The sequence below is a fragment of the Zootoca vivipara genome, chromosome 5 (genome assembly GCF_963506605.1).
Source record: "Zootoca vivipara chromosome 5, rZooViv1.1, whole genome shotgun sequence".
NCBI lineage: Eukaryota > Metazoa > Chordata > Lepidosauria > Squamata > Lacertidae > Zootoca > Zootoca vivipara.
The window spans coordinates 69,807,097-69,829,649 of record NC_083280.1 but is presented as its reverse complement, the minus strand read 5'-3'; the positions used below and the strand labels follow the sequence as shown (position 1 = coordinate 69,829,649).

The following is a 22,553-nucleotide window of genomic DNA, read 5'->3' as shown; positions in this document are numbered from 1 at the left end:
TCTTCCATTTACTTCCTAAAACTCCCTGTACGACTCCTCCTGAACTAACTGGTTTCATTTACGCTCCTTTCCTCCCCAAATCCAAAGAATTGGCTGTTTGAAATTAGTAACATAGCAAGCTGCCTTCTCCAGTCTCAGAACATTGCTCCGTCTAGCTCAATTCTGCCTACACTGGCTGGCAGCAGCTTTCCAGGGTTCCAGACAGGAGTCTGCCCTAGCCCAACTTGGAGATGTAATGGATTGAACTTGGGACCTTTTGCAGGCCAAACAGATTCTTTCCCACTGAGCTACGGCCCCTCGGCTTTGTCTCATTAAACTTCGTTTTATGAGTATAAATAAAATACCCTGGAGGGAGAGGGAAGCTGAAAGCTCAAGAACCGAGGCTTATCAAAGCCACCTAATGCTGTGGGTCTGGTGAATGAAGAGGAAGCCTCCAGGTGACGTCATCCAAGATTTCCATTTACACCGATAAGATCAAAAACGTGGACTTCCGAAGCAATTACGGCTTAATTAATTGCACAGGGAGGCTAGAGCAAGGCTTCCAAAGATCTCTGCTGAGTGACAGGGGCATGGCTGGAGGGGAAGTGGGTAGTTATTTCACAAAAGGGCCATTGTTGGGAAAGTTTATAATCTGCTCTTTTGTTTAATTCAATCCTCATGCATCATCGCCATCCTCCTTGGCCTCCTCCTGAAACAAAAGATCTCCTGAAACAAAAGATCTCAAGGCAAGCTGCAGGCTTGGGAGGTTTTTATTCACATCCTTAACCTCACAATGGTCCGATTCTAGCATATGCTAGCTAGATGATCCGCGACCGAGGCCAGGATTTTGCTGCTGTTTTCGCTTCACAAGTTATCACCATAGCACAGTGCCCCACACGCAGCGAGGCAATTTCCGTAAAGCGGTCGATATACTGCCGACTACCTTGACACAGGTTGACTGCAAAGTAGCAGCAGCATCTGCAGGAATGGGTCCTTACCATCCGGTGCCTATCAAAGGGACAACCTTTAAAGTAGGGGTGGCTAACAACCACAGTTCAGGGGGCAGATCCTGCCTCTTAAGCACTGTTTTCTGCACCCCTCCCCTCGCCTTCCGCTACAAGATCTCACTGACTTTGACAGCGGCAAGAAAAACTCATAGCACCTGAACTTGGAGACAGCCAATGAAGCTGAATGTTGAAAGGTTCACAACAAAAGAAAGTACTTCTTCACATAAGGGAAAGTAAAAGGGAAAGGACCCCTGGACGGTTAAGTCCAGTCAAAGGCAACTATGGGGTTGCGGCACTCATCTCGCTTTTCAGGCCGAGGAAGCCGGCGTTTGTCCACAGTTAGTTTTCCAGGTCATGTGGCCAGCATGACTAAACCGCTACTGGCGCACGGAGGATCGTGATGAGTGCCAGAGCGCACGGAAACACCGTTTACCTTCCCGCCGCAGCGGTACCTATTTATTTACTTGCACTGGTATGCTTTCAAACTGCTAAGTTGGGACAGAGCAACGGGAGCTCACCCAGTTGTGCATATTCGAACCGCCAACCTTCTGATCAGCAAGCCCAAGAGGCTCAGTGGTTTAGACCACAGCACCACCCATGTCTTCACAAAGCACGTAGTTAAATCAATACAGTATATAACAGTTAAAGCAATACAGTATATAACAGTTGCCTTGCAAAGAAATGCTGCCTCAGTTCCACGTTCCAGATGGTGACTGGAGAAGCAGGATAAGCAGATTTTGCAATACAAACCAGAACTGTGTGCACACAAGCACACACATGCACAGTGCACCTCCATAAATATGATACAGCAGCTTCCTTTTATTCCCGAATTACAATATATCTTCTGACAGTTCACAAGTGTCTACGGGAGTAAGATTCTAGCATTTGGGCAGTTGCATTATAAACAGCTAATGGAAACAGTCTGCTACATATTGTACCAAGTCCATTATTCAGTGACATCACCTGTAAATTATTCAAATGCTAAAAAACAAATATTTAAAAATCCCACTGGAACAATAAAATTCTACATCAGATGTTTCACATTTGAGGAGGAGAGCCACGCTGCTTCCTTCCCAGAAGCAAGATACTTGGCACACGGCATTCAGAGTTTGTAGTTGTGGCAGAGCTTACTCCAAAGTGGGGCGGGGAACCCCAACATGATTTACACCATTGGTTGTGGGTGTGATGATTGACATCCTTTCTGTTTCCCATTATTCTAACCCAAGTCTTTGATCCTTCCTTTCCATTCATGTATTGTTTGAAATGTTGTATGCATTGTCTTTTTCCGTTACCATCCGCATAAAATTGTAATCCTCCAAATTCATAAGGCAGGGTTGTTGCTGCTGTTGTTGTTTTACAAGTACCTGGTTTCCTTTTTCTGATACACCTCACCTAATTTCCAACACAGCTGGCACTACTTGTTTAGGTAAGTGCTGTGGAACCTGTGTTCCTCCAGATTTAAAGCTGCAACTCCTTCAACTTGAGCCAGCAAGTCTAAAGGGCAGAGATGGTGGGAGGTGCATTGAACCAACACCTGAAGAGTCACAGCTTCTCTGTGCCCAATACAGGGGTTAAAAAGCAAGAGGATTAAGAGAGAGAGCCACACATAAGAGATAAACACAGAACAGAATTCAGCTTCTTGGGAACCTCAGTTTTTTTATTTATTTTTAAGGCATCTTTCTGGTTCTCATGGGTGCAAAAGTATGCTTGGGCAAAGCCTTCAGAAAATCGCCAATGCCAGAGAAGTAGCTGAGTCAGGTTTCCAGTAGTTGGAGGTAGAAGTGAGCACCCTGCTGGGATTCTAGAAAAGCCAAAATCAAGCATGCAAACACAGGACAAATGATGCAAATCTGAACACTAAGTTGCACACTTCAGACTATCTGGGCAAAGAAATTTCTTTTTAAAAAAAAGCATGCTCTGTGCAGTGCAATGGGTTTAAGGCTTTGGAAGAAGGGAGCTCTGTTACATTCTAAGGCAGGAACGGGAAACCTGTGGCTCAACAGATGTTGCTGGACCACAACTCCCATAATTCCTCTCCACTGGATATGTTGGCAGGAGCTGCTGGGACTTGGTGCCCATTGACATCTAGAGGACCAAAGTTTCCTCCACTTCTCTGTTTTGTGAAGACCCCTGGTTTTAGGAAAGTGGGCACTCTCTGCATCTCTCCATGAGGACCATTTGAGCATCACAGAGGCATCCTTGCTCCTACATCAGACTCTGTGCTGCCCCATCTGCAACAGCCCCTGAGTACAACATGAGGCTCAGTCATTGAAACAGGAAATCTTTAGTGCACCAGAATGCACAGAAATGGGCCCAGCTGTGCACAGGGCTCTTTACATTTAGACCTTTCAGTTGCTGCAAATTTCTTCTCCCCGTATATTGAGAGACACTCTTGCTTCTTCTTTTTATGTCAGATGGACTGTTGCTCAGTGGCAGAGCACTGGCTTCATATGCAAGAAGGTCTCAAGTCATCTGCAGCTGGGCTGGAGAGAGCCTTCTGCCCAATACCTCCTAGAGCTGCTGCCAGTCACTGTGGACAATATTCAGCTAGATGGACCAATGACCTGCTTCATTATCTGTGTCTCCTCCTACATTTCCTGAAATCGGATTCTTTATTTCCAGTCCCCTCCGTAAAACAATTTTTAATGGCCAAAAGGATGGACTGTTTACAACAATTTTACATACTTATTCACTTCTGGCTGCTCAGACATGCCTTTTTTGCAAATCAGGGTCTTTCTACTCACTGCCCCAACCAGTCGTCAACCGGGTCCACCAGGATGGTGTCACTTTACTTACCCTGGGTCCTCAGAACCACAAGCAGAACCTGCGCATTCAATGCTCTTGCCCTTCCTTCCAACAGGGCAAGTGTGTCAAGAGTGCCTCCTCTGTTATGCAGAACAGTTCCCTCTCTCTAGTGCCCTGCATTTGCTCCCTTAATGGCCAGTCTAGTCTTTACTTAAACCAGGGATAGGTACCTTGTGGCCCTCCAGCTGTGGTTGGACTCCACCAGCTCCCATTGAGTCCGGCCAGCATGGCTTAATGGACAGGAATGATGGGAGTTCTGGTTCATATGGAGGGACATAGGTTACCATAGCATGATCTAGACTGAGATTAGAAAGCATGTGTGCACAGCAGCCTTCCGCTGCGCTCAGTGGCCAGATGAAGAAAGCACCACACATGCACAACCATCCTGTGTTTTCTCCATCCTATGTTCCATGGGAGAGATCAAAGGGACACTCCCGTGGACCTCTCCCATTCTTTGTCGAGCCAAACTCCCTAACAGCAGTAGCTCCTTGCACCGTCAAAAAAGGGTACCATACAAATTGAAATCCTCATCATAAAAAATATCAAGAGATGCACATGGAAGAAAGAACGAAATGATCACAAACTGTCCACTTCCAAACGCAGCAATGCCATGTATGTTTTTCCTGCACATGCATATTTAACATGTTAAATATACAACAGACCTGTAGGGGATAAAAGTCTTTGGGGGTGGGTGTAAAAATAAGGCAGGATAGCTCCCATTTGGGAGGGACTTGGGGGGGGGAGAGGGAAGGACACACCACTTGCCTCGACACTCGTCTGCAGTTATCTTAATTTATTTTTATTGTGTCTGAACGAACCCTACGAAAACATCTTCAAGGTGGCTTAATGTCTTCTTCAATTCACAGTCCTCCCTTAAGATGTATTTCTCCACATTATATTGATATATAAAAAAAGTCTTAAAAAAAATCCACCTGGAAAAGAGAAGAGAGTGATGCGGCCGTGTGGGGAGAAGTGCTGCGGTCCTCACTGTGCTTTGGAAAAAGCCAGGTCCTAAACAAACTCTCCCCGGAACGGCAGTGAACTTTGGCTCTGCTCCTGCCAGCGGTAGCGAAGCTGGGAGAGCGGCTTGTCCTCCAGCTTCTCGAATTCAGCAAAACCCAGTTGGTTCAGGATCTCATAGACGCCAGCCTTGGCCGCCACCTGGAAGCAGGGAGGGGAAAGGAAAGGTAAGGTGGGAGGGAAATATACTCTTAAATTCCTCCATGTATACAGGTGAGCAAATGTCCACACTGCAGAGGTGGCATGCCTCGTCATTTTGCAGCGTGGAGGGACGGGGGACAGGACGAGACAACATCCTAAATAAATGACCAGCATATGGGGTTTGGGGGTGACGAGGAACAGCAAGGCAGCTCAGGTTCTCTGGAGAGCAACAGCAAAGCCATTTGCAGAGGGCAGGAAAGGAGGAATGGTCCCAAAATGTCATTTGCAGCTGGCAGTTAGATCTCTTGCAAGAACTGCTTGTATGCATCGTTAGCAGCATGTTGAAGAACACTGCCGTATTTTCCTTCCATTTCAGACATGTCTGCAGACAGGTAAGTACCGATCGTGTGCACACCTAGACCCTGCTCCAATTCAACACGGCTAGTGTTCGCAGGTGCTTCCTGCAAGCGTCACTTCTGCACTCTGCAGCACTTCTTCTTGGGTTTTGTCCTATAGAGGAGGGGCTCCCTAGCCTAGGGGATGGGGCTTCATACAAAATGAGAAATTCATAGGCTGTTTTGAAAACCTTTCCCTTCTAGCTATTAAGACTTCCCCCTGCACCTCTGTGCTATCATTTATTCATTTAAAATATATCCACCCCATAGTGGCTTCTCATCCTCATATTTTATGTCTACCTTCTTGCTGTTGTTCCTTGTCCCCTTCCCCTAATCGGTGCTATTTTTCTAGAAAAAGATGTGCTGGAACTAATGGCCAGAAAACCTCAAATTGGCTTTACTCAAATTGTGGGAAATGTATGCTCTTGCTGTTATGAAGTTATTTCACAACAAAAATGCACGGGAGTCAATATTAAGGAGACTGCGAAGGGGAGGGGGAGTGATGTGCTATAAAACCTAAGGAAATGCTGTTCCTGGAACATCTGGGATGTCTCCCTGACCCACTTCAGATACATGCAAGAGGAGAGCCCAGAGACTTATTCAGAAGATGTTTCATCTACTTCTGCTGCAGCATTTGCCAGAGAATGACTCCAAGCAATACAAAATGTATTATAAGGAAATCGTGTTTACCTATTAGAATAGTTCATCTAAGGCTATGAATCTTGCTCCATTAAGGTTTGCCTTTCCCATTTGCAAGCCTGTTTGCCTTCAAAACGTAAGATATTACTGGTAGATACGAGAACTGGATACAGGATGGAGTCTTGGAAATACATTCCTCATGTTAATGCAACCTTACGTCAAAATAGGGGATAGGAATGTCGAAAGAAGGACAAGGCCTAGAGTCAAACAATGCACACATGGCCACTGACGTTCTTTAGAGCAGCCTTTGCCAGCCAGGTGCTGTCCAGATGTTTCGAACTACAACTCCCATCAGCCCCAGGCAGGGCAGCTATGCTACAGCTGGCCCCGATGGGAACAGGAGGCTTGCAGCTTGGCAAAGGCTGCTTTTGGTGACGTCAACACACTCATGTTTGCTGCTGGGGTTAGCGGAAATTTCTAAGCATTATCAAATCAAATGTGGCTTAAATAACTTTTGGTCCATCTATTTGGGACCGTTTGCTCATAGCCAGAAGGCATACTTCCAGAAGCTCTTCCTTCCTTCAGGAGGGCCTTCCTGTTAAGGTAGTGTGGTGGGAAAACTTTTAACCGTCTGGCCCACTAAGACTGACTCATAACCTCATGTTAACCCCTGTGTCTAGTGTTAATGGAGAAACTGGCCAAGCAAATAACAAAGAGGCCATGGTCCTAGAAAGAAAGGTGTATTTCATGAGAACTGGCTTTGCTTTATAAAATTTGCGGCTAACAAAGAACATAATTGGGCTTCTCCTTTGACCCATACCCCTCTGTGGAGAGATGCTTGGAGATGGTTTGTCATTCTTTCATTGTATAACAAATTTATAGAAAAACTACTTTTCAGCCTGACTACTATTAGATAAACATTGTGATGTAACACATATAGAAACATCTTTTTTAATCAATTTCTTTAGAAGCAGGACAATGTATGTATTTTATAGGGAACACTTACATAAATTTGCTCCTGGATTTTTTGTTATGTAATGTGCATACATTTATTAATTTTTAAGAGAATTTTTTTATAAAACCCTCTGTATTAATTAGAACAAGCAAATTCTTTTTCTAAAAAAAGAAATCAGTTAAACTTAGCTTTTGATTTAATTGCTGAGAAGTTCTTAATTTAGCAGTCTGTAGGCTTCTTTATGTGGGTGCTCTTAATTTTACGGAAGAAACTGCAGCTTTTACAAATTTAACTCTTGCAAACATCTAGTGACTGGTGTTTGAAATGATCGGCAAAGGCTTAAAAAACAAACAAACCAGGAATTGCATTTTGCAAGTCAACATGTTTGTTTCTTTTTTTAAAAAAGTCATCTTTCCTAGACTTCAAGGTGGACCATGTGGTGAGTTACTGATGGATCTGGAGGCGCCAAGCAGGGCTTGGAGCTCCCAGCGCTTATCATTGTTCTCAGTATTCCTAGAAGTCTAAACATTACTCGATCAGTTTCCTGATGCAACAAACTTCCTTGGATGGTATGGGCTCTACAAGATGGAGTGGTGTAGCCTTCCTGATTCATGGAAACTTGCTCAAGGCAGGAGTAAGGAGTGAAGCTGAGCCTTCTTTCCAAGCCTCCTCTCCTAGGGGAATGAAATAAACAAGGGCCACCATCTTTGACTTATCTCAGTTCAGCAACAGAGCACATTCCAGCTCTCATTCTGCCTTCCAACCAAGCACAAAGTGAGCACGTGCAGATAATATTCCTTCCTTCTCTCCCTCTCCGCTTCATGCTGTACACTGATGGGACACCAGTAACATTTTCCCTGCCCCCCTGTTCATTTCCCCTCCAGCGCTTCCTCCCTGCCCCAGACATGCATGCAGGGTGAATGTCGTTTTCCAGCAAGTCCCTTCAACCAAGAATGGCCGAGGCTCTGATTGTAACCGCATTTGGCAGATGCCTCTTTCATCTCTTACCAAAGAGATCAAACATGCCAATATGAATTAGCAAAGCTAATTGAGACGGAGAGGAGCCGAGGCTTTCCCATCACACGCCAGTCAGCGACTCCCCACTTAGAGCTGACACAAACAGGAGAGGGAGAGAGGCTCGTCTCAAGGACACCGATAAAATGAGCCCGTTCCGACACCCACACCGCTTTCCTCTGTCCGCACAGTTTTCACCTATCCTGCCTTATTTTTAGCTTTAGACTTTTCCAATAAGAAATTTGTCTCTTTCTCCATGTGCAGACAGATTTAGAGTTCCAGGATTATTCTTTAAACAAGCCTCCTGGCACCTGAAAAGGCTTAACAAATGATTACGGCACAAGCCTTTGTAGAGCAGAGACCACTTCATCTGGTGCAAGGTGTAATCCTAAACTGGCAACCATATGTAGAGCTCCTGAAATTGCTTAGAGGTTCTGAGCTGTGATCCACAGACCCCTTCTGCTCCACAACCTCCACTCATATAGGGCTCTTCTTAGTGGCCTGGCTTAGGACACCCATGATTTTCATAACATGCTGATGGTTTGATGACAATGCTGGCATGGAAGGCAAACAATGGAAGGACCCCCCCCCCCAACTATTTTAAAGTGGTTGGGGTGGAGGGGGAAACGTTTGAGAACTGCTGCCTGATCATGGTTTCCAACTGGTTTCCAGGTGCATGTTTATGGGTATCTTCAAACACGGAGATGACACCCACATTCTGCATACTGGTTTCAGGAAACACTGGTGTTGCATCGGCACATCTGCATAATCATGCCTGTCACGTAAAACGTGGAGCTGTCGTTTGCGTCTCTTACCAAAGAGGCTAATTGGAGGGTTAATTTGTTGCAGAGGGATGTCTGGAAGGTTCCTTTTTGCGGGAGCAAAAGAGAGAGATGGTGCTCTATCGGCCAACAGTTCTCCAGGCCTCTCCCATTCTCATGCACACAAAAAGCTCTCGTTTCCAAACGGAGAGAGGGCGAGAGATGGATGAGGGGACCACCCCAGCTCAATCAACATTGCTGGCTGCCTCTACAAAGCCTTTCAAGTTGCAGCGCTGGGGCAACCACAGCACAGGCAGGGTGCTGATAAAAAAAAATGAGAGAGGGAAGGCCAAAGGTCCAATGAAATGAAAGGCCTCGAAAACCCTTTTGTGCCTGGGAATAATAGGGCGAAGGAGGATGCTTTTCAAGGGACAGCTTTGATACCTTATAAAAGAAAACAGGGGGACTCTGTGCCTTGGTGGCAAACACTGCAATGGACTGCAGTTGATCTCCCTCACTTCCTCAACATGACCTCATCCCCTGGGAAGAGCAACTCAGCCCAGCTTTGAATATATTGACATGGCTTCCTATTCTGCTTCTTTGGAGATGTACAGAACCACCAAGCCACCTCACACCAAAATAATTCACTGTCTCTGGAGAAGAGTGGGCATGAGAAGGGGGTCGACTTTCTTTGCAATGGACTTGTTTTGTGGGTAAGGAAGCAGTGTGGCTTGTTTGAAGTAGAACGATGTACCTGCAAGGATCCATTACCTAAGCAGCAGGCAGAGACAAAGGAGGAGAAATATTCCCCTAGGTGGAAACCTACTTCTAAGACAAATGGCAAGACTACATCCACTTGAGATGGAAGTCTGTATGCCATGCTTTAAACATGCATGAGTTTTTCAGATACATGTGGAATCTGGGGAGTGTTAATGGATATTGCTTGTTCTCTATTACTGTACCAGAGAAACGTTCTGTTGTGCGGCTGGGATTTCTTCTTGTGCCCAACTGTCCCGTGCAAAAAGAAGTAAAATAGATTACAAAACCTGTCAAGAAAACAGTACTCTTCACAGTGCGATCCTGTACGTATTAATTCAAAAGCCAGTCCCCCTGTGAGCAGGGATGCAGCCTAGGAAAACTTGAAAGATGTGTTCACACTTTGGTCTCTCCGCACGAGCTGCCAAAAAAATGCAGGCATTGCTGTAGGTAGGGGAGTCTGGGAGAGAGTTTAACGTCTCCTCTTGCAATCCTCACCAGCATCCCAGGTTTATCCAGCAACAACATTCCCCTCTTGTTGTCACTAAGCTCTCTTCAGCAAAGTAGGGGTGGGGAGAGAGAAGAGCAAAATAGCGCATCGAAGTGGCGAGAGCTGATGAATCAGCTTTAATCTGTGAAGAATGCACATGAATTCCATTCCCTTCTGTGTATGTCCATCTGACCAAACTGCATGGAGATTAATTTGCCAAGCCACAGACACTACGAAACCTCACTTGTGGAAAGAGCAGAGATGGAAACAATAGGGAGCAATGACATGCCGGTACATACGTACGTACATACATACATACATTCTTACAACAAGGGCAGAACTGCCTTTTCCTCTGTGTCTTCCGCCCCGCCCCCTTCCCGTGCACCACAAACAAAAAGTGGGACATGGTTGAAAGTTTGGTAGGAAGTGGCAGGGAAGAGGTAGGATGATGAAGAGGTAGGATGATTAAGAGGGGGGCAAGAAGGAGAAAATATGGGAAAGGAAAGCAGAGAGAGATCTGGTCCTGGGATATGGTACACAGGCTCTTAACTGAAATGGCAAATGCCCAAAAGTCAAATGCATCTATTTCCCCCCTTTTTGAGACTCTCTCAGCAAGTGACAATGAAGCTGTATTATTTTGGAGAAGGGTAGAGGTAGATGCACACTTCTGTGCTAGAAAAGAAGCAGTGCAGATTTCACTCCCCTTCCCCCATTCTTTCCATCCCTGCCCCTCCCCAACATGCTGCAAGTGGGCAATATTAATTTCACTTCTGCTATTCGAAGCAGGAGAAACTGACAAGGCTTTTTCACAGCATGACATAAGGCAAGGAGGGGGCCCACCTGCAGCACAAATTAAAGGAAGGATTTAAAGCTTCTAGAGCAGCCTTTCTCAACCTCAGGTCCCCAGGTGTTGTTGGATAACGACTCCCAGCATTCCTAGCTAGCAGGACCAGCAATCAGGGATGACGGGAATTGTAGTCCCAACAACATCTGGGGACCCAAGGTTGAGAAAGTTTGTTCTAGAGGGCATCATTGTTGCATGCCAGGAATAGGGGGTCCAATCCTACAGACTGATTTTTTTTTCAGAGGTCCAGACGATGTCCAGGAAATTAACTCAACCTAATTTCTGAAGTGTATTTTATGAATCTTTTGTTGCTCTTGTTGGTGTTCAGAAAGCGACTTCTGAAGATGCCTATGATTTGGAGTCCCTCCAGACATCCTTCTTATTAGGCATTCATTGACGAATTGTGCTCAGGAGGATACTGCAGAGGTTATATGTGATGCCACTTTTTACACTGTTTGTGCATGCAGCAGTTTTGGAGCGGACGTAGGGTTTCATTTCCAATCAGTGAATGTCCTCATGACTTCCTGACACCATAACACCATGAACGTTTCGGTTTATTTTTTGTTCCACCTTTGCTGCACTATAGCGCAAGACTGCCCCTCCAGTAAGAAACTAAGAAAGCGGAATGAGGTGTGGATGGTCCAGTATAAATCCACCACTAATGCATTCTAATTTCATCAATGAGATGTTGCAGAATACACTTGCAAAAAAACCAGCAGCCTGGAGGAGCGGAGCGGAGCGGAGCGGAGCGGAGAGACAGAGGCAAAGGAACAAGAATCACTCAAAACACACGTCTTCTTTAGCTGCTAAGTGCAGCAGGTTAGCTCTGACAGGTTAACACAATGCTATTCCATCTTCTCTAAGCTGCTTGAGTGAAAGAGTGGGAGAGCAAAACAGAGAAATAGCAGGGAGTTCATCTACGGACAAACCACAATTCTTTCCCTCCAGGACAAAATTAGATCTTGGATGTGTGAAACTGAGGTGCCTCTCAAAGACTGGCAGGAGGAAAAAAACATAATCGAATTTGTGGGAGTTCTGGATAAACCAGGAAAGGACAACCATGTGGGAGGCACAAACACACAACACACACATAGAGCAACAGAGGACGGAACTGGGAGTGCAGTCAAGGAGGAAGCACTAAACGAGATCGATATTTGGAGGGAAGAACATGACAGGGAAGCAGCATGAGACAGAGAGGGCAAAATGCCTAGATGTATTTGCGTGGCTTCTTCTAACCCAAAAATTTTCTATTTAAGCACAAAATGGGTGGCTTTAAACATAACAATAAGGTCAATGAGGCCCCTCAGTCTCCTGTCTGAATGACTCACTTCTAAGGCAGCAGCACTATGGAGATTCTGGGAAGGTTTCTCCTAACATGCCTCATCCTGTGCAAGGACAGGACCTATGCACTGGGGCTTCCCCCCCTCCCTGTGGGGTCAGGAGAAGCCCAGAACAGCAAAAGGAGAGAAGGAAGGGGAATCATTCCACTCGGCAAGCAGCACAATGCGGAATTCCACCCTCTGTCGCAATTCCACTTAGAGCAACCATCTTGCTGCTATTCTGGATGGCGTCTAATTTTCAGGTCTCCTTTTTGTTCAGCTCCCCAAATATTTAATGCATTCTTCAACCTGCAGAGAGGAAATTCTTCCGGGTTGCCAGATGTCCTGATAGTCACAGGACTATCTGATCTAATCCCACCTCCCTCCAGCACTCAAATACTAGGCTACTATTCTGTATTCTGTCCTCCCTAGAAAAGTCCCAGTCCATTTTGTTTTGGAAAGCCCCCAAAGTATGAGGCTACCAGTTCCCCTTTCCAGTGAAGGCTTAAGTATCAGTGGAAAAACCCAGCTCTAGAATTTTACTACTTCCCAGATTCTAATGAGGTATGAGCATGTGATAATGTTCTCCTCGCCACTCGGCAGGATGATTCAGACAAGGACTACCCCAAGCAGTTGCATGCAGCCTTCACAAAGCTGTCTGTTAATACCTGCTCATTTGTAGCTACCGGTGGAATCAGTCGAACTGGAGAAAAAGGAATGTCCCCCTGCTCCTCCACTGCATGCCATGCAAAGTTTGCTGGATATGGTGGGGGATTTAGATGAGGCGGCTTAGTATGCGAATTGGCCCTTAGCTATGTTATTTCATTTGGGTCACACATGGCAGAGGCACAGCATCTTAAATATCTGGAGGGTCGGTGAAGCTTGGATTAAGCTTTTCCAGGGATGATTTAAAAACTGGGTGCTTTCCGTGTCAGTACACTGATTGAAACATCCGTATTGACCAGGACATATAGCTGCTTTTAAAACTCCTCTGCATTGACAACATTCCAAAGTGACACACTGGAGATAGAAAGGCATACTTGTCATCATGTGGAGCAATATATTTGGCTTGTATTTTCCATGCAGTGGTTGGTGAAGCTAAACTGTTTGATCCGTTGATTAACCTATCTCCCCCTGCTTTCTGCACCTTCCTTTCCTGCCATTACAACACTTTAGCATCCCCCCTCCCCCACTATAGGAATGCAGTATCCCTTTTTCATGTATTACCGAAACTTTTCTGTGTATAAGACTATGGTTTTTCCCTTCAAAAATCATGCTGGCCTGCAGCCAGAGCATTTTGACGGCTCCTGGTCAACTGAATGAAACTTGCTATCAGATGAGACTTGCTATCTGCCAAATATGCTTACTAAATAAAAAGATACTCCGAGGACAATGAACCCAAAAAATAATAAAATACAAAAACAGCTGTTTTCCACGGGAATCAATCCAGAAGGAATGCAACGGCAGCAGGCTCTGTTTGCTGTGCTTTTATTTTTTCCCAGGGTATGGTGTGATGATGGGGGGGGGGTGGAAGACTGAGAAAGCTCTCTGTGACAGCTGGGTGAACCGCTAGCAGCAGCTATGAGCAACTGGTGAAACTGAGAGGGCAGAAATGTGGGCTTGGGAAACAAAACCCAAAGACCCTAAAATGCTGTTCCCATATAGGTCACCATCCACTGTGCCATTACTGAACAGGCATACAATGTAGACATTTAAGGTAATGGGTCTCCCGACAGCCTAATAACTGTCTCATCATTCTGATCCTGCAGCGGTCGAGCTCACTGCAGTCCGTCCAGCTGAGCAAAGAGATTGTACTGCATGGCTAACACTTTGGACTCAAACAAGAGTGTGTGGGATATGCAACAGAAATAATAATACCTAAAGCTTCCACAGCACTTTCATGTAGCTTATGATTTTGTTAGAATATAGCTCTCTCCGGCGGTCTTTTTTTTTTTTTTTTACATACTGAAAAGCATGGCTGCAATTTTTATTATTATTATAAGAATGACAATTAAGCAGCAGGGGCAGGGAAAACATCCAGCAAGTTCAAAACATAGTAAAACAAATCAGCGACCTTTACCAATCTCAACACCTGTTAAAATAGCCGGTGTTAGTGCTTAGCATTTGGAGTTGGCAACTCAGTGGTTTGTCTATAACAGTATAAATGACCAATGTCGCATCGCAGGGAAACAGCAGTGTAATGACAATAATGACTTTGCAATTGTTTGAATGGCGAGCTGCTCACTGGAAAAAAGCATACATGTCGGCGTGCTTCCTTCAAAGTTAATACCTGGGCTTTTCAGGGCATTGTTTGGCACAGTCAGAAAAGTGAATGGTGTTGGGAAAGCGCTTACCTCACGCATCCAAACACTGAAAGGCCTCTGCCAGGAGTCCTTTTTCCCCAAATGCAGGTATGCATTGAACAAGATGAGATAGATATAGCGTTCCAAGTACTGAAGGCTCCTCAGCTGCAATGTCCGCATCTCCTTCTCCTCCTTAGCTGTTTTCCCCTGGAAACAAACAAACAAATAAATAATAAATACAATTGCTTAAGGGCCAACACCAGACAGCAGAAATGCCCTGCAAGTCCCAAAACTAGGGCAGGCCATCTTGCATTTTATCAAAGGAAGCGCCGCAAGGGCAACAGCTCAGGGCCGCTTCTGACATGACCATGGTGCAAGGGCGTACCCACCACGGGGCAAGTTAGGGCAGCTGCCCTACTCTAGAAGCCAGCTGCCCACCCACAAGGGCGTACCCACCGCGGGGAGCACAGCCCGGCGGAGCGCGAGTTCGCCATTCCCGCCGCCCCGCGCCGCACCCTCCCTCCAGCTCCCCGGCGCGCCCTCAGGCAAGGCCAAGCACGGCGGGGAACCAGGGAGCGCGGCGCGGTGGGCGGGAACGCCGAACTCGCGCTCCGCTGGGCTGGGCTCCGCCTCCGCCCACCAGCCCTGCTTCTAGGGAGGGGCACAGCCCGGCGGAGCGCGAGTTCGCCGTTCCCGCCCGCCGCGCTGTGCCCTCCCTCCAGCTCCCCGTCGCACCCTCAGGCAAGGCCAAGCGCGGTGGGGAACCAGAGAGCGCGGCGGGCGGGAACGCCAAACTCGCGCTCCGCTGGGCTGGGCTGGGCTGTCTCCGCCCACCAGCCCTGCTTCTAGGGAGGGGCACAGCCCAGCGGAGCGCGAGTTCGCCGTTCCCGCCCGTCGCGCCACGCTCTCCCTCCAGCTCCCCGTCACGCCCTCAGGCAAAGCCATGCACGGCGGGGAACCAGGGAGCGCGGCAGGGGGGCCTTCCTGCCCTGGCGAACTCCTGCCTTGCTGCCCCATTTCCTGGAGCAGCGGCGGCTGCACTATTGCCGGCGCCTCCCCAGCTTTCCTCTCTGTGACAAAGGCGCCCGCCTTTGGCCAGGGTCTTTTCAATTGGGCCATCGCGAGGCAGCGGGAGGAGCTTGGCTCCGTCATCTGCCCGCATGCAAAACCGTGCAGGGGTCGGCAGTTGCTGAGAACAGGGTTGCAAGGAGAGAGGGGCGTCTGCGCGGTTCCAGATCTCTCTCTCTCTCTCTCTCTCTCTCTCTCTCTCTCTCTCTCTCTCTCTCACACACACAATCTCCCAGCTGGAGGGAGGTCGCGCCACGGTGCGCTCTGTCGGGCTGTGCTCCGCCTCTGCCCATCAGCCCGGCGCCTCTGACTGCACTTTCCCCGCCCACTTTGTGGCCCCTCCCCTTCCGTGCCTTGGCCCCTCCCCTTGCCCCCCCCTAGTTTTGATCCTGGGTACGCCCATGCCATGGTGGAATAAGAGTTGCAGCGGCATGGGTCCTCTTTCCTGTGCTAGGAAGTTGAGCTCTGAAGCTGCCCATCGGATGGGAGGAGTGCCGTAGAAAGGTTGCGAAGGGCCAAAGCTCTTTTGGTGGAGCTCATGCTTTGCATTCAGGAGGTCCTAGACTGAGTCCCAGGGTAGGGCTGGGAAAGACCCTGGGGGCCTTAAATACTTTTGCACCTGAAGCCCAAATTCAAAACCATAGACTGGGGAGCTTTGGTTTTCTTTGGGGGGTGAGGGTGGAACACCAAAAATGGAAGGAAATTAAGAGTCACCCACCCTAGGACCTGCCACCCAAAGCGGGGTACTTTGTGGCATTTCGATGAAAGGCTGGGCCTGCTGCTATGTAGTTGTTTTCAACCCTAGTTCCTCTTTGACATTTAAGATCACTGTGGGATGCTTCAGTCACAGGAGCCCCTCTATGGAAGCAGCTCACAAACTGCTCCATACAGCGGTGTGCCAAGCATGGAAAACAACCTTGCCAGCAGCGGCCTGATGGTCTGGAGAACCTTCTGGCCAGGGCTGCACATTATCCGAAGGCTACTAAAGGGGCAATGGGGCTGGTGTGGGAAGCGACTTGCAAATGTTACAAATCGATGCATACACATACCCAACACACACACAGCAATTTCTGCAACCATGTTGGGGGGGGCTGTATCGTGGGAAACTTCCATTGAAGACTCTAGCTGCGGTCAACTTAGAATGAACTTAGGAGAACCGGCAGTGTTTGGAAGGTGGCTAAAACAGGATGGCATTTAAACTTGGCAGCCCAGGCTCTCATTGAGGCAAACGCTTTCCTCTTTTAAATACAAAGACCCCTCAGAAATAAGTGGGTTTTTTAAAAGCATTGTATGCATCTACTTTCACGTACACATGTGCATTTAAAACACACACACACAAACACAAACACACACCAAGCTATAAACAGTGCCATTATTTTATATAGTGCTTCTATTCCTGAAAGGCTGTGGTGACCAAGAATTAGTCCCTTCCTATCGTCTGTCCCTGCCTTGACCTCAGCTGAGTCATGACCACACAACAGCAGGCACCGAGGTAGAAGCCTGAGGTGTGTTAGGGGGTTTATTCATAGTTTATGGCCAAACACGGAGACCAGCCATCTTTCAGTTCAAAACGACCTCTTAAGCAGCTACTTTGCTATAAGTAGAAAACACCAATTAAAGCGTCATAGAATAGAAACACCACAAAACTGGAAAGGAAGAACCCGAGGGCTTGAGAAAACAGGGCCATTAACTAACACTCTATAGCTGCAATCCTACACATATTTCTCAAGGATTAAGTTCCCATTGGGCTCAGTGGGACATCCTTCTGCGTCGAAGTGCATAGGACTGTCAACTACAACAGTTCAGAAAAGTCAGCTACTCCTCTTTTAACACTCATTCAAGCTTTAGACGCAAGTTAACTTGCTTTTAACTGTATCCAAAGCACCCCAATAAATAAACGACAGCAAATAGCGGCAAACGCTGCCGTTATTTCCTTGTTTTGATTTGGCAGAATTTCACAACACGCCGCTATTTTCACTTTTAAACATCGCTTTGTTTAGATTGCAAATATTAATTGGAGAGGCGAGCGGGTGGGAATGCAGCCTATGGAAATTGCAGTATTCCAAATGCTAACAAACTGACCAAATTTTGGACTCAGACTCGGCACAGCTGGAAAGCAGGCTCCACTGACAGCTACCCAAACTGGCAACAACCCACACGCTCAAGAGACATTTCGTTCTAATTAAACATACGTGCAACATATATATATATACACACACTGTATATTCCTGCGTATAAGACTACTTTTTAACCCAGGAAAATCTTCTCAAAAGTTGGGGGTGGTCCTATATGCCAGGTCATATTTCTTATACGGCGAGTATATCCCAAACTCTATATTTTAACTGGAAAAGTTGGGGGTCGTCTTATACACCCAGTCGTCTTATACGCCGGAATATACTGTGTGTGTGTGTGTGTGTGTGTGTGTGTGTGTGTGTGTGTGTGTGTATTCCAACTGCAGCACAGCAATGCAACAACTTTTAAGAATCCCAAAGCAGAACTGTTACTCTGTGATCTCTTGTCTTGAAAAATTAATGGACCTGCGGGATAGCTGCCAGAAGATTATCATAAACCTGATCCTACTATGACTTTCCCCATTTCAAACGGCTGCCAGGTCCTTCTTCCACTACAGTGTCTATCTGCCCTGAGTTCTGCCTGGCTTTTAAATCATTACATTTCAGCAATCTTGTAAACAGCCACTCGTTTGTGGTGAGCAAGAATTGCTTTCAGGCAACCAAGCAGAACTTTAAAAATATAAAATAGTTCTTTTTCTTTCTTCCTGACCACAAATTGATTAACCTTTGTGTGAGAGAAGCAGAGCTGGTAAATAATAATAATAATAATAATAATAATAATAATAATTGTTATTATTATTATTATTTTGGTGGGCTGGTACTTTTCATCCATTTGGGTTAATTCCTTGTGCTTCATCTATCTCCAGCACAACATTATTCACTGGCTGTTATTCTTCATTTTCCACTTTCATTGCCAATTTCCTTTTTCGGTAAATGCATTCATTTATTACACACACATATATAGATGTATATCCTGGCTATATATATATATATATATATATATATATATATATATATATATATATCCTGGCTTTTTCTGCAGAGCTGAAGGCGGGGTACATGGTTCTCCACTCCCCAATGCTTTTAACCTCACGACTAAACAAGCAGAAGCCGCCCTTGGAAAAAATGCAGGAGGTATGCAACCATTCCAATGCCACTCCATTGCAGAATTTCAAATAAACTGCAGAAAGATGGTTCATGCCAAAGCTTCCTATGCATACTGAGTGTGAAGTAGGTTCTGGTGAAAATTTGTGAGATTTTGAAGTGGTTCATTCTTGGACTTACATCCCTTGAATCATCTGCAGCTGATTACCAGCAGCCAATCATGTGTGAATGCCATTGGGAAAAACATAAGCTTTGAGTACAAAAAAATCAGTGGTGGCCATTACAAAATCTGTGGATATGTGCATATTTCGTCTAGACTTGAGGCATAAAGTGATCCCAGGTAAACCACCTGGGTCACACAAAGGAACATGGGATGGAACTGTCAAGGAGATAAAGAACTACAGAACTTTCAGAAATCACCTGAAGGCAGTCCTGTATCGGTAAGTTTTTTTAATCTCTGATATTTTATTATGTTTCATATATGCTGTAAGTTGCCCAGAGTGGCTGGGGAAAACCAGCCAGATGGGTGAGGTGTGTGTATGTGTGTGTGTGTGTGTGTGTGTGTGTGTGTGTGTGTGTGTGTGTGTGTACTAGGTAACTGCCGCTTTAGAATTCAGATTTGGCTTCGTTAAACATCAAAGTGAAGATCCGCTTGCTCTTCTTCTGCCGACTGTTCCTTACAGTCCACTGCTCCAATGACTGTGAAAAATACACAGCTTTTCTGATGAGCTAAAAAATGATCTATGCAATCCATAAGACAAAACTAAATGATTAAGTAGAATCATAGAGTTGGAAGAGACCACAAGGGCCATCCAGTCCAACCCCCTGCCAAGCAGGAAACACCATCAAAGCATTCTTGACATATGGCTGTCAAGCCTCTGCTTAAAGACCTCCAAAGAAGGAGACTCCACCACACTTCTTGGCAGCAAATTCCACTGTCGAACAGCTCTTACTGTCAGGAAGTTCTTCCTAATGTTTAGTTGAAGCTTCTTTCTTGTAGTTTGAATCCATTGCTCCGTGTCCGCTTCTCTGGAGCAGCAGAAAACAACCTTTCACCCTCCTCTATATGACATCCTTTTATATATTTGAACATGGCTATCATATCACCCCTTAACCTTCTCTTCTCCAGGCTAAACATACCCAGCTCCCTAAGCCATTCCTCATAAGGCATTGTTTCCAAGCCTTTGAACATTTTGGTTGCCCTCCTCTGGACACGTTCCAGCTTGTCAGTATCCTTCTTGAACTGTGGTGCCCAGAACTGGACACAGTACTCCAGGTGAGGTCTGACCAGAGCAGGATACAGTGGTACTATTACTTCCCTTGATCTAGATGCTATACTCCTATTGATGCAGCCCAGAATTGCATTGGCTTTTTTAACTGCTGCATCACACTGTTGACTCATGTCAAGTTTGTGGTCTACCAGGACTCCTAGATCCTTTTCACATGTACTGCCCTCAAGCCAGGTGTCACCCATCCTGTATTTGTGCCTTTCATTTTTTTATTTTTATTTTGCCCAAGTGTAGTACTTAACATTTCTCCTTGTTAAAATTCATCTTGTTTGCTTTAGCCCAGTTGTCTAATCTGTTAAGGTCATTTTGAAGTGTGATCCTGTCCTCTGGGTATTCGCCACCCCTCCCAATTTGGTGTCATCTGCAAACTTGATCAGGATGCCCTCAAGCCCATCATCCAAGTAGAGTAATACTAAACTCTGTATTGTCTTGAGATAAAATGTGCCAGTACCCAAAAGGATAAAACCATGAGATCAATTTTAAGACAGAGTTAAGCGACTTTGGAAGGCAATTTATATCACAGTTCACAGCATTCCAAAGCTGCTCTAATTACACGTGGTGAGACCTCAGACATGCGATCTGCCAAAGAGGTATCTCTAGAGAACATCCCAGTCAGGTTGGTGGTCTTAAAAGGCTGGTGGTTTCTGGCATATGATGGGTTGGCATTTGGAATATAGTTTCTCACTATTGCTGCAGGTCGCTTCTTCTTAAAATAACCAGCACATAAAAATATTCCCATTTCCCTTCAGAAGTCACACTTACTTCATTTAATGTTATTCATTCTCAGCAAAGAGAAAAGCTTGTCAACTGGCATCCAAAAAGAAACCCAAAAAGTTCTCATCAAAAATACAATGAATGTGTGGACAGTCCATTCAGTTTTTTCCTAGGCATAGCATCTGTGAGCTGCTAATCACAGTGGTATATCAGCCCTAGAACATGTCACAATTAACTCATTTGATTTTGATTTCATCCTGCTTATGATTGGGACATTCTTCTTTGGCTATATCCAAGCAAAAAAAATAAAAAGGTGGAAAAGTGCAGCCTCAAGTTCTCTTTTTTTATTAAGCTTCATCATAAACCTTTAACATTCGCTGCTTCTCAGCACTTGAAAGAACAGAACAGTATTGACTTGCATTCAGATTTAAAATCTTTCCATGGACACAAAGAAATGGTTTGCTTCTTTCCAAGCAATACTTACTAATCCTTATGTCTCTATGCTCTTACTTGTGTGGGTAACCCGTCTCCCCGTCTCCCCGTCCCCCTGCCCCCCCAAAACCCACCTTCTGACCCAAATATCCTATCAGCTATATATTCTCCCACGCCCTTTGGGGATCTGCACTACTGCTTCAAAAGGGTCTAGTGATAAAGGTTCAATTTCACACACATCCATATCTCTTAAGAATTACATAAACACCCAACTCATCTCCCGAAGAAACTAACAAAAATGCCAAAAGTCCATTTAAAATATATGGTTTCTATGCTAAGCAAAAGTACAGTTCTGACATGCAAAGCATCGTGGGATGCAGAGGCAAGTATTAAATTTCCCTTCTATTTGTAACATCTTTTTTTTTTTTAATGAAGGGATATTTCAAAAAGAGGGAATGGTTGAGATAACCATCATTCTTAAATTTGTTTGTGGGTTTGTTCAGGATAGAAGAAAGGAACTTATAAGGACACCCAGTATGCTTCACAGTTAAGAAGATTTGCACTTGAAAGTCCATATCCCACCCAAACCAAATGGCCCCCCCTTCCGAAATTAAACAATATTCATTCAAGTAGCCAGCCGCATTTAAATAGTGTGAAAAGAATTTAACTTGGGGAACATACAATTCCCATCTACAATCTGACTTTCCCTCTCTTCAACCAACCTGGCTCTAAGTGAGAGACAATTTGCACAATAAAAGCAACAAACAATAAAATAAAAAAACAATAAAAGCAACAAACAATGAGAACAGAATGGTGGGGAAGCGAAATCCTGCATGAAAGTAATCTTCTCTATAAATAATAAACAAGGAACAGTGTGTGTGTGTGTGTGTGTGTGTGAGAGAGAGAGAGTGAGAGAGAGAGAGAGAGAGAGAGAGAGAGAGAGAGAGAGAGAGAGAGAGAGAGTGTAGCTGCATAGTTAAAACCAATCTTGATCCACAGTCATTAACTACGCCATTTGAGAGTAAAACATGTTAATAGAACTTGGATCAAAGAAAACACAAGTTCAGTTTGGTGTTGATTTGCTGTGCTTAGCTAATTTTTCTTGCCGAAGGAAAAGGATCTTACAAAGAAGATTCTTACAACTTTATTATAAATAGAAAAGTTAGAGGATTTATTTAAAGAATCAAAAGGGGGGGAGTCAGGCAAATAAAATTTAGGGCCTGTACTTAGTGTCTTACTATTATTTCTGTCTGCTAAAGCCATTTGTTTCTCTAAGCAGACAATCTGTCTGCTACATACTAAAGTTATATATCTCCCTCTCTCTATTCAAAAGGGCTGGAAGCCATTACCGTCCAGTAAGGGCCTTACTTCTCCCCCTACCAATGAGGCCCTCCAATCTATCACTCTAAAAGTACTTTGGGGAAAGTGTAGCTTTTTATGCCTTAT

At 45.4% G+C, this 22,553-nt stretch overlaps 1 protein-coding gene across 4 annotated transcripts in view; it reads right to left on the bottom strand.

Moving 5' to 3' along the window:
* Nucleotides 1–4,569: 4,569 nt before the first annotated feature.
* PALD1 (phosphatase domain containing paladin 1) overlaps nucleotides 4,570–22,553 on the bottom strand; it is a 96,421-nt gene continuing 78,437 nt past the window's right edge. For all 4 annotated transcript variants that reach the window (XM_060274899.1, XM_035137654.2, XM_035137657.2 and 1 more), the window contains exons 19-20: nucleotides 14,480–14,635; nucleotides 4,570–4,952 (exon numbers count right to left, since the gene is read on the bottom strand). In XM_060274899.1, coding sequence (XP_060130882.1) covers nucleotides 4,803–4,952; nucleotides 14,480–14,635 — 306 coding nt within the window. In that variant the 3' untranslated portion in view covers nucleotides 4,570–4,802. The remainder of the gene's footprint in view (nucleotides 4,953–14,479; nucleotides 14,636–22,553) is intronic.